This window comes from Petaurus breviceps, unplaced genomic scaffold (genome assembly GCF_028583685.1).
Source record: "Petaurus breviceps papuanus isolate PSGF00001 unplaced genomic scaffold, PetGlider_PUasm1.0 90701, whole genome shotgun sequence".
Lineage (NCBI taxonomy): Eukaryota > Metazoa > Chordata > Mammalia > Diprotodontia > Petauridae > Petaurus > Petaurus breviceps.
In genome coordinates this window covers 9,493,813-9,506,222 of record NW_027187316.1, presented here as the reverse complement: position 1 = coordinate 9,506,222, position 12,410 = coordinate 9,493,813, and the positions used below count along the sequence as shown (strand labels likewise).

The 12,410-nt window shown below is 35.8% G+C and overlaps 1 protein-coding gene across 4 annotated transcripts in view; it reads left to right on the top strand.

Annotated features, from left to right (window-relative positions):
• UBR2 (ubiquitin protein ligase E3 component n-recognin 2) overlaps positions 1-12,410 on the top strand; it is a 158,271-nt gene that overhangs the window by 95,363 nt on the left and 50,498 nt on the right. For 3 of the 4 annotated variants that reach the window (XM_069065948.1, XM_069065947.1, XM_069065949.1), the window contains exons 20-22: positions 8,721-8,784; positions 9,840-9,964; positions 10,956-11,008. In XM_069065948.1, the coding sequence (XP_068922049.1) occupies positions 8,721-8,784; positions 9,840-9,964; positions 10,956-11,008 (242 nt within the window). Of the gene's footprint in view, positions 1-733; positions 5,687-8,720; positions 8,785-9,839; positions 9,965-10,955; positions 11,009-12,410 lie in introns of those variants that run through there. The other variant, XM_069065950.1, reaches the window with a different exon arrangement.

Here is a 12,410-nt window from a genome sequence, read left to right as displayed (position 1 = left end):
GACACATAGTTGAAATACAGGAATGACAGTGTTCTAGACAGGGATGGAGTGTGCCTAAAAGGTCTGGTAAAAAATGGTTTTTGCTTGAAGTCTTAGAAAGCTTTAAAAAAAAAAGGCTCTAAATTAAAATGGATGGGGAGGGAGAAAACTGCCTATGTGTATCTACTAAACTAGATACTATAGAGAGTAAGCAAAATGTAGAAAGAATAGCAGTACAGAGAAATATGGAAATTGACAGGAGACAAAAATATAAGAAAGGAGCTATCAATAAAAGCCATGGCCTCAAATGCCTAGACACAAATACATACGGTATAAATAACAAGATAGCAATCCTAATGCAAGGGGGCAAATTTGTCCTTATAAGTACCACTGGAACTTTGTTGGTATGGAACACAGGACTGGATTATGTCTCTTAAAGGGTATACTGTAAGTAAAAAGAACAGGACTACATGGATAGGACAGTGAGGGGAGTAGTAGCGAGTATTCAGAAGATATACTTACTTGAAAAAATCCAGAAAGTAGAATAAAAAGCATATCTCAGGTACATGTGTCTTCTATTGGAAGCCTTTCTTTATTCCCCCACTTGTTAGTGTTCTACTTCTACAGAATTACTTTTGATTTATTTTGTATGTATTTTATAAATACTTAATTGCATATATATTGTTTTTTCACAGTATAATATAAACTTTTTTAAGGGCAGTGATTGTTTAGTTCTTGTCTTTTGCATGCCCAGCATCTAGCACAGTAGGTGGAACATAGAAAATGCCAAATACATGCTTGTTGAACTGAAGATTAATGGTTACAGAAGCAGGAAAAACAATATTGTCATTGGATTATACTGAAGACCTCCTGGACAGAAAAAGGAAAAGATGAGGAGTTTGGGAAATAGGTACATGATATAATAATGATAGGTAACTTTATGTGACTGTCTGCTGCAGTTCTCTCTTTGGAAAAAACAGAGGAGTTAAAAACATTTTTAGCATATTTTTAAAATAGTTTCATCATTCAAAAAGTAATTCCACCAACAAGATGAACTTCTGTTCTGAAGCTAATTCTTACCAAAAAAGACTAATTAGTTGCAGGAATGGTTATAATAGGGAACTTGTCAAGAAGTGACTACTAGATCTTAGAATTTGTGATGGATGAGATGAAATCTAGACATAATATGATAGGCATCATAAATTTTAGGAGAGCAGATTTCAGAGAGATGCCATGGCCTAAAATTCTGCAGGGGAATTTACCCCGGGAGGAATTAGTTGTCTGAAGAATCCAAAATGGATGTACAGGGAACTCATTACTCATATTTTTAAAAGATACCTATCTAAAGAAGATTCAAGCAAGAGAAGGTGAATACACAAGTATGCTAGAGTTCTATCAGAATAAGACACCATAGTAAAACCAGGCCAGAAAAACTAAGAAAAAGAAAAGATATGTTGTTGGGTTTTTTTTCTTCATTTTTTTGCACTTATACATAAATGTAATATATTTATTAATTTTTATTAACTTATATTTATTTTTATATGTATTTTTTATTTTATATTTTTATATGTACTTGTCTCCTCTATTACAACGTAAACTCAGTGTGAGTAGGGCTTATTTCATTCTTTTTTTAGAATTTATTTACTATTCGTTTACAACATTCAGTTCCACAGATTTTTGACTTCCAAATTTTCTCCCCCTCTCCCCCATGTTTGTTTTTCCTGTTTTGTCATGTTAGCCAATCTGATAGGTTGGAAAAAAGAGAGATTTTTAAAAGAGGGAGCAGGGCGGTACAGGGTGCAAAGTGCAATAAGAGTAGTAGGGGAAAAATTGGAGAAAGAAATGGTGGCAATGCAAGAAAATTATAAAAAGAGAATTAAGTTCATCAAAGGGAGATACAAAAGAAAATAACATTTTTTTTGGTGTTTTTTTTTTGGAGGGGGTAAGGCAGGGCAATTGGTATTAAGTGACTTGCCCAAGATCACATGGCTAGTAAGTGTTAAGAGTCTGAGGCTGGATTTGAAATCAAGTCCTCCTGACTCCTGGGTTGGTTCTCTATTCACTGTGCCACCTCGCTACCCCAAGAAAATAACATCTTAAACAGAATTGACCAATGGTAAAAGAAGTGCAAAACCTGATTGAAGAAAATAATTCCTTAAAAATTAGAATAGGACAAGTGTATGCTAATGATTCCATGAGACATCAAGAAACAATAAAACCATCAAAAAATGAAAAAAAAAGAAAATGTGAAATATCTTATTGGGAAAACAACTGATAGAATTAGGATATTTAAGGAGAGATAATTTAAGAATTATTGACCTGAAAAAGCAAAGCCATGATAAAAAAAAAAAAAAGCCTAGACATTGTGTTTCAAAAAATTATCAAGGAAAACTTCCCCTTTATCTTAGAACCATATAGCAAAATAAAAATTGAAAAAATCCACCAATCACCTCCTGGAAGAAATCCCAAAATGAAAACTCCCATGAATATTATAGCCAAATTCCAGAGCTCCCAGAAAATACGGCAAGTGGCCAGAAAAAAACTATCCAAATAGCATGGAGTAACAATCAGAATCACATAAGATCTAATAATTACCTTGATAAAGAATCAGGGCTTGGAATATGATATTCCAGGAAGCAAAGGAGTTAGGATTACAACCAAGAATAACATACCCAAAAAAAACTGAGTATAATCCTTCAGGGGGAAAAAAATACGTGTTTAGTAAAATAGAGGACTTTCAAGCTTTCCTGATGAAAACACCAGAGCTGAATAGAAAATCTGATATTCAAACACAAGACTTAGTGAAAACATAAAAATGTAAACATGAAAGAGAAATCATAAGGGACATAATAAGGTTAAACTATTTACATTTCTATGTGGGAAGATGACATATGTAACTCCTAAGACCTTTATCTTTATTAGAGCAATTAGAAGGAGTCTGTATAGACAGAGGGCACTAGTGTGAGTTGATTATGTTGGGATAATCTCAAAAGAATATAAGGGTGGGAAAGAGGGATACAGTGGGAAAAGAGGGAAATGAAAGGAAGAATTGGGAAAATTCTCTCACATAAAAGAAAAGGAAGAGTTTTTGTAGTAGAGGGGAAAATGGGGGGAGGCAATGTTCAAACTTCACTCTAATCTGAATTGGTTACACTCAGTTGGATATATAAATCTGTCTTGCCCAACAGGGAAGTAGGAGGGAAAAAGACTAAGAGGAAAGAGTGGAGTGATTAAAGGCAGGGCAGATTAAAGAAAGCAGGAGTCAGAAGCAAAACAGACTTTTAAGGACCAAAATAAGGTCAAAACGGATTATGATTTAGATATAAGGAGTAAAATGAAAAGCAAATTAGGAGAGCATGGAAAAAATTAACTGTTAGATGTATGGATAAGGGGAGCTTTTATAACCAAATGAGAGAACATCATGGGAGGTAAAAGGAATAATCTTTATTATATGAAATTAAAAAGTTTTCACTCAAAGCCAACACAGCCAAAATTAGGAGGAAAGCCAGAAACGTGGGCGGGAGAATCCTTTACAGCAAGTTTTTCTCTGATTTCTTCTTTCTCAAATATATAGGGAACTAAGCCAAATCTATAAAAATTAGAGCCAATGGAGTCAAGATGGCAGAGTAGAAACAGGACTGCCATGGGGCTCAGGCTTCCACCTCCTCCAATTCATGTAAAAGGTGACTCTTAACAAACTTTAGAGCTACAGATCCCACAAAATGACACAAAGAAGCTAACCTCCCGATGAGGACAACCTGGCAGGCTGGCAGGAAGCAGCCAGCGCAGCACTCTGAGAGCCAACCCCAGCCCCACTGGAGCTGGAGGTCTTACCCCTGAGGCAGCCACATCCAGCCACCAGCTGGAGGGACTTCAGATCACCAGCAGCTGTGGTGGTTTCCAGAATTATCATTCTATAGATGCTAAGGACAAAGTGAGAGGTCAGTGCAGTGAGGACTTTGGGATCTAGTAGTTTGGGAGTGCAGTTGGCCTTTATCCCCTGGAGGGAGAAGCTGCTGAGGTGCCACAGCCATGCAGCCACTGCCACATGGCAGCTTCAGCTCCTGGCCTGCAGATTGTAAGGGGACCAAGTGACCAGTCTGAGGTGTAATCACTCTTCCTTTAACCTGCTTGGATCTGGATTGCTGTCTAGGGTAGAGGTCCTGGTGTGTGTGACCAGCTTGCCAGAGTGTGTGGAGGCTCCAGAGAGGGCACTCAACTAATACCTTTGGCAGCTGAAAAAACCCCAGCGATTGGGACGAAGCTCCCTTGTCTAGTAGCAGAGTCCTACGGTGGCAAAAAGCCCAAAAGTCAGGTAATCGAGTGGCAACATGAGCAAACAAGGGAAGCAAAGAAAGCAGAGCAACCCACCTTTACACTTCTATTTTGGGGACAAAAAGGATCAAAGCATGGAACAGGAGGAAGACAGTGAAGTCAGAACTCCTGCACCAAAAGCTTCCAAGAAAAATACGAGCTGGTTACAGGTCATAGAGGACCTTAAGAAGGATTTTGAAAACCAAATAAGAGAAGTGGAGGAAAAATTGGGAAGAGAAATGAGAATGATGCAAATTATGAAATGAGAGTCAACAACTTGACTGAAGAAAATAACACCTTAAGGAATAGACTAACTCAAATGGCAAAAGAGGCTCAAAAAGGCAGCCGAATTTGCCAGATGGAAAAAGAATCTCAAAAGCTCACTGAAGAGAATCATTCCTTCAGAATTAGACTGGAGCAAATGGAAGTTAGTGACTTTATGAGAAATCAAGATACTATTAAACAGATCCAAACAAATGAAAGAATAGAAGGCAGTGTGAAATATCCTATTGGAAAAATCACTGACCTAGAAAATAGATCCAGGAGAGATAATTTTAAAATTATTGGACTATCTGAAAGCCATAATCAAAAAAAGAACCTAGAAATCACCCTTCAAGAAATTCTCAAGGAAAATTGCCCTGATGTTTTAGAATCAGAGGGCAAAATAGAGGTTGAAAGAATCCACCGATCACCTCTTGAAAAAGATCTCAAAAAGAAAACTCCTAGGAATATTATAGCCAGGTTCCGTAATTTCCAGATCAAGGAGAAAATATTACAAGCAGCCAGGAAGAAACATTTTTAATATTGTGGAAACACCATCAGGATAACACAGGGTCTGGCAGCTTCTACGCTGAGGGATCAAAGGGCTTGGAATATGATATTCCGGAGGTCAGAGGATTTGGGATTAAAACCAAGAATCACCTACCCAGCAAAACTGAGTATCATGTTTCAGGGGAAAATGTGGTCATTCAGTGGAATAGAGGACTTTCAAGCATTCTTGATGAAAAAAACTAGAGTTGAATAGAAAATTTGACATCCAGATACAAGAAGCAAGAGAAGTATGAGAAGGTAAACAGGGAAAAGAAACCATAAGGAACTTATCAAAGTTGAACTATTAACATTCCTACATGGAAAAACAATAATTGTATCTGATGAAACTTTTCTCAGTATGAGAATAGTTGAAGGGAATAGAAATGTGTGTGTGTGTGCGTGTGTATATACATATATATGTCTATATAGGAGGGTATATGGGTGTATGAATACATATGTGAATGTGTATATATATGTGTGTGTATATGTGTGTACAGGTATACATAGATAGCGGGCACAGGACCAATTTAATAGGAAAGGATGATACTTAAAAGGTGAAATTAAGAGGTGAGAGAGGAATATAATGAGAGGAGATGGGGAGAGACAGAATGGGGTAAACTATCTCATACAGAAGAGGCAAGGGAAATGGTCACAATGAAGGGGAAGAAAAGGAAGGCAAAAGGAAATGGGTCAACCTTTCTTATTGAATTTGGCTTAGGGAGGGAATTACATACACACTAAATATGGTATCTCACCCAACAGGAGAGTAGGGGGTGAAGTGGATGAGAGGAGGAATGGTGGAAGGGAGGGCAGGCTTGGGGAGAGGGAAGTTGGAAGCACCCACTTTTAAAAAGGGACAGGACCAAAGTAGAGAATAGAACAAGTGGGAAGTGGGATAGGAGGGAGGGAAATATAGTCAGTCTTTTACAATATATCCACTATGGAAATGTTTTGCATAGCTACACATGTACATCCTATATTGAATTGCTTATCTTCCCAGTAAGGGTGGGTGACAAGGGAGGACGGAAATGAATCTGGAATTCAAAGCTTTAAAATAAAATGTTTAAAATATATACATATATATATATATAGTATTATTAATATTATTTTACATGTAACTGGGAAATAAGATATACAGGCACTGGGGCATAGAGATCCACTGTACCCTGCTGGAAAGTCAGAGGGTATATGGGAGAAGATATGGGAGCGAGCATATTGGATAAGGGGATATCCAATGGGATTGCTATTTTGGGGTGGTGGGTAGGGGGAAAAATGGGGAGAAAATTTGTAACTCAAAATCTGGCAGAAATGGATAATAAAAACTAGAAGTTAATAAAACATTTGATAAAAAAAAAATGAGAGCCATTTCCCAGTTGACAAATATTCAAGGAATATGAACGGGCAGTTTTCACAGAAGAAATCATAGCTACCAATAGTCATATGAAAAAATGCTGGCGTGGCTAGGTGGCACAGTGAATAGAGTACCAGCCCTGGAGTCAGGAGGACCTGAATTCAAATCTGGCCTCAGACACTTAACACTTACTAGCCATGTGACCTTGGGGAAGTCACTTAACCCCAATTGCTCTGCTTTCTCCCCTACAAAACAAAAGAAAGTGTTAGAAATAATGAATTATTAGAAAAATGCAAATTAAAACAACTCTGAGGTGCTGCCTCATATCTATCAAATTGACTAACATGACAAAAGTAAAATGACATGCTGGAGGAGATGTGAAAAAATAGGTGAGGTACATGAATGCATCGTTGGTAGAGTTGTGAACTGATCCAACCATTCTAGAGAACAATTTGGAACTATGCACAAAGGGCTATAAAACTGTATATACCCTTTGACCCAGCAATACCACTGCTAGGTCTGTATCCCAAAGAGATCCAAAAGAAAAAAAAAGGATCTATCTATAAAAAATAATTATACCTGTTCTTTTTGTGGTATCAATGAATTGGAAACTGAGAGGATGCCTATCAGTTTGGGGAATGACTGAACAAGTTGTAGTATATGATTGGATGGAATGTTATTGTACTATAAGAAATAATGATGGGGATAGGTTTAGAAAAATCTGAGAAGACTTCTACAAACTGATGCAGAGTGAAAATGAGACAAACCGAAAGAACATTGTGCACAATAACAGTATTTTGCAATAATGCCTAACTGAAAGACTTAGCTTATCTGATCTATACAGTAATCCATAATAATTCCAAAGGGACTCAAGATGAAAAATACTACTGTCTACCTCCAGAGAGAGAACTGATGAACTCCAAGAACAGATTTAAGTATCATATTTTTTACTTTATTTTTCTTGCCCTGTTTTGGGGGGCCAACATGACTAATATGGAAATGTGTTTTACATTATTTCACATGAATAATGGATATCATATTGCTTACCTTCTCAATGAGTGTAGGAAGGGCAAGAGAGAGGGAGAGAATTTGGAACTCAAAATTTAAAAAAGAATGTAAAAAATCCAACAGCATCCTGGAATTATAATCTTAACATGAAGTAGTGCAATGTAACAACCAAAAAAACTAACACGATGTTAGCTATGTTAAGAAGAACCTGGTGTCTGGGACTAGGGGGGATGATAGTTCCTATGTGCTCTGCCCTTAGATAATATATCTAGAGTATTAAGTTCAGTTCTGAGTACTGCATATAGAGGGGGATATTGATAAATTGGAGAGTATCCAGACTAGGGCGGCATACTCTGCCCTAGGGGCAGAGCTTGAAGGATGAGAATTTGTTTGAAGGAATTCAGGATATTAAACCTAAAGGAAAAATAAACTTGAGGGAGGACATTATTAGCTATTTTTAAGTATTTGAAAGGCTGTCAGAGGAATTAGACTTATTCTTCTTAGTTCCATAGGATAGAGCCAAGAGCAGTGGGTAGCTTGATATAAGGGGGAAAATTCCCAACAACTAGAGATAATCTATAGTGAACTGGATTGCTTCTTAATATAGTAGGTTCTTTATTAATAGAAGTCTTCAAACAGTTGCTTGAAGTGGTACAATATATTGCTTTTCCTGTATGTTGTAAGAAAGAAAATATTCTTAATTGGGAGTTGGACTAGATGGCCTTTGACATTCTCCATGACTTTCAGATTCTGTGCAATATCAGATAATGTTTATTAAGCATAGTCAAATAAAACAGATGCCATTCCTCTAATGCTTCCATGGTAATATGAGGTCAAGGGATCCTAATTATATTTTTTTCATTTGACTACCCCTCATCACTCTCCATTCACATTTCTAAAATACGTACCAAAGTACTGAACTGCATAGGAGCTTTATGTGGGATCTGTGTGAATCATGCAGAATGGTCAGTGCCAAGTAAAATTGGCAGTTGTTAAATTTATAAACAGTATGAGATGTTGGATTCACTTATTGAGGAACACACACTCACATGTATAGAGATACAGATATATGTACCCCCACATATACATATATACATTTACATATAAATATAGCAATATATAAAATTGATCAGTATACAACTTAATATTTGGTTACTATTTGAAAGCCTAAATGCATCATTTTCCTTTTGTAAATAAACCATAAAGAGTGCTTTTTCAAACTTTTGCCCTTTGTCTCTCCATCCCTTATTTATAATAGGATGTCGTTCAGCAAAATAATACTCTGATAGAAGAAATGTTGTACCTCATTATAATGCTTGTTGGTAAGTTTTTTAATCTATCACAAATATAAATTTGGGTGGGTCTTACAGTTGCACATAGCTCAGAAATTCTAATAACACCTGGTATGTTACTGATGGGCAGGGCATTTAGGGCTAAGTGACTTGCTCAAGGTCAAACGGCTAGTTTTTATGTTGTATCTGAAGCCGCATTTGAACTCAGGTCCTCCTGACTCCAGGGCTGGTGCTCTATTCCTACCTAGCCGCCCCAGGGATAATAATGTTAATTAGTGAACTATGGTTACAAAGGTTTTCTATCCTTCCTTTTTTCCTCTGCTTTCTCTTGCCTCCTGTCTTTCCCCTCATCCTCTGCTATTTTAGGTCCCCTATAACATCTCCTCTGCACTTTACAGGAAAAGAATTGTAGTTACTGTCAGGGGGAGTGAAAAGGGAAAAACATGGTGAAAAACAAAGGTTTGGTTTTGTTTTTACCATAACATAGATGGATTTTTCCCTTACTTAACCAAGTAGCAGGTGAAATGAGAAGATGCTCTTTAATTGCTGTTTTTACCATCTGCCCATACCTATACTTGTCTTTTTTTTTTTTTTTGCTTTTTGGAGGGGAAATTGGGGTTAAGTGACTTGCTCAAGGTCACATGGCTAGTAAGTGTTAAGTGTTTGTGACCGGATTTAAACTCGGGTCCTCCTGACTCCAGGGCCGGTGCTCTATTCACTGCACCACCTAGCTGCCCCATATACTTCTTTACTGCATTCTACTCCCAACCCCTCAATCCAGCCAAGACAGCAATCTACAGTTAACTGACATTACTATGATTCAGTACAGTTGAGGTTGTTAGTTAAATGTGAGCCTCCTTCCACCTATTTTCCAAGTCCACGCCTCTTTCTTGCCTGTTTTTGGACCCAAGAATTCTTTAAACATCCATTGGTTTTGGTGACAGTTGCCAAACCATTTTCCCATTGCAAAGTCAGACAAGCAGAGGGATACAAATAGAAAAATATAATATAAATAATTGCCTGAGTTACAAACATTGTAGCTATATTAAATGTATATGATTATATATTGTTTTCCAATTTAACAGGAGAAAGATTTAGTCCTGGAGTTGGACATGTAAATGCTACAGATGAAATTAAACGTGAGATTATCCATCAGCTGAGCATAAGACCTATGGCACATAGTGAACTGGTAAAGGCTTTGCCAGAAGATGTAAGTATCTAAAAATTCACAGTACATAGAACAACATATCAGAGATATCAGCATCAATTTCCTATTTTTTTCTTTAAGTTTTCCCAAACTAAAAATAAAATACATCACTTGAATGTGCTGCAGGGAGCAAATAGAAAGTCCTTAAAGATTTGTGCTTTTTATATTTATCATATAATAAAATATTTTACAATGCAATAAAAAGTTTTTGCATACCCACTCTCCTATAGTGAGTAGGAACCTATGAAGGTAGTAAGTATACTTTAGTAACTCATGGAGCAGTGGGATGAGGGAAGATTTTCCTTCCACAGATGCGGATTACAACCCCTCTGTTGACTCAGTGGATGGTTTTCCAGAATGGTGGTTGATGAAAAATTAATTATCATAGGATTAGTTTGATGAGCCTATTCAATCTTAACTAATCTGATCCTTAGACAACAAGTATCATTTGTCCCATGCGCAAAAACTGTTTCAGCTTGATAGAAGCTGTCACTTCCAGTGAGGCACTGGAATGAGATTTATTGAGGAAAATGTGTTTTAAATTAAAAATGAATTTTAAATTTCCTTAATACTTTGAGTGAGGAATATTTAAAAACCATGTTTAGAGATACCAGATGCCCTATATATTGCCATTGGTTTTATGAAAAACAATTTAGATAAAAAGTGATACATTACTCCAAAAATATTATTTTTTTACAAAATTTTTTTTCAAGTTGTGATTAAGGTGATGCATGTATGTATGAAAAAATGCATGTAAACCTTAATGTGAGATACTAAATGTCGGTAATTATTATTAATATGGATTAATATTTTCATTTGACCCCTTCCAGACCTTGATCCCATATGGCAAGGGCATTTGATGCTATTCTTTGAAGTTATATTAGGTTTTGTAAATGTCAGCACACAAGAAGATCTTATACAAATACATATATTGTGTATGAAGCCTCTGGTACTATGTGATATGAAACACTTCTTTACCTATTATGCCATTCAGGAGAACAAGGAGACGGGAATGGAGAGTGTAATTGAAGCAGTTGCCTGTTTCAAGTAAGTTAATACTTTCTAAAGTAATATTATATTCTAAAATTCTATTTTCTGAAGATGGTTAATTTCTCTAGTAGTAAGCAGTGAAGTGTGAAGTTTAATTTCACAGCACCATATTTTTGAGTGATAACTTCTTGATTGACCCAAAATTCTATAACTTGCCTTAAAAAATTAAATTAATCCTGCTTCCCATAATAATTTAGGGTTACAGGAAACACAGAAATTCTCATTTAAATCAATATGGCTGCTACCATTGAAGCTCACTGAATTATCCACGAGTGACTTTTTTTATATATCGATTACCTTCAAAAACAAATGATAGTTAACTTAAGTACCTGTTTCAAATGAGTGATTTGTACTTCTTGAATTATCTTTCTTTGTTCTCTTTGGCATTCAGCTTTTCTGACCAGGCTGTGTGAACTGTAGTTTTTAATGACTTCAGCTTTTTGAGGTTTAGAAAAGTTTCTTAATCATACTTTATCTTAATCATACTCCAAAATGTATCACCATTAATATGTTTAAAATGACCACTGATCTGAATAAAGTAGAAGGGAAAAAAACCCTCATAGGATGTAGGAAATTTGTTTTCAAAGCTATAGCAAATATAATTCCATTCATATTGAAAAACATTGTCTTGTACTTTAATCATTTTCCTTCATAGCACAAGAAATACTATGGCATTCGTATCTCTCTTTAAAAAAATTCTTAGTGCCTTTTGTTTTTATGTCACAATGATTTCTGGAAATTTCTCTCCCTAAAATTTAACTTTACATTGTAACAAAAAAAGTTAAATAAAAAATTTTAAGAAGCATAATTAATTATATGAACAACAAAACATATGACACTTTCCATAAATGCAGGAAAAAGCCTTTCACAAAATAAATTAATTCACATATGAAAATTCTTTAAAAATATAGTCATTGAGGGACCCTTTTTTAGTGTGATATAAAATAGATATATCTAAAACCAAGAGCATAATTTGTGATGGAAAACATTAGAAAGACTCCCAGTCTTTCATATTAGGTAAAAGAATGACTGCCCCCTTTCCATGCTGTTATTTGACATAGTTCATAAGGTCATGGATCTAGAGCTAGAAGGGACCTTAGAAGTCATCAGCTCTGATATTCTTATTTTTAAAATGAAGAAGACCCAGCAAGGTTAAATAACTTGTTCTAGGTCATATATGTGGTATAATTGGCAAAGAAAGAATTTGAACTTAAGTTTTGTTACTCCCAAGTTTTGCTGTCTAACCTTTCCAGTGTACTCTGATACTTCTATAAATATACTTCTAGATAATAATTCTATAACAGTAAGTCAAGAACAAAATTAAAGGCATAAACATGGGCAAAAATGGAGACAAAACTCTCCTATTTTTCAGAAAACATAATGATGTATTCAGAAAACC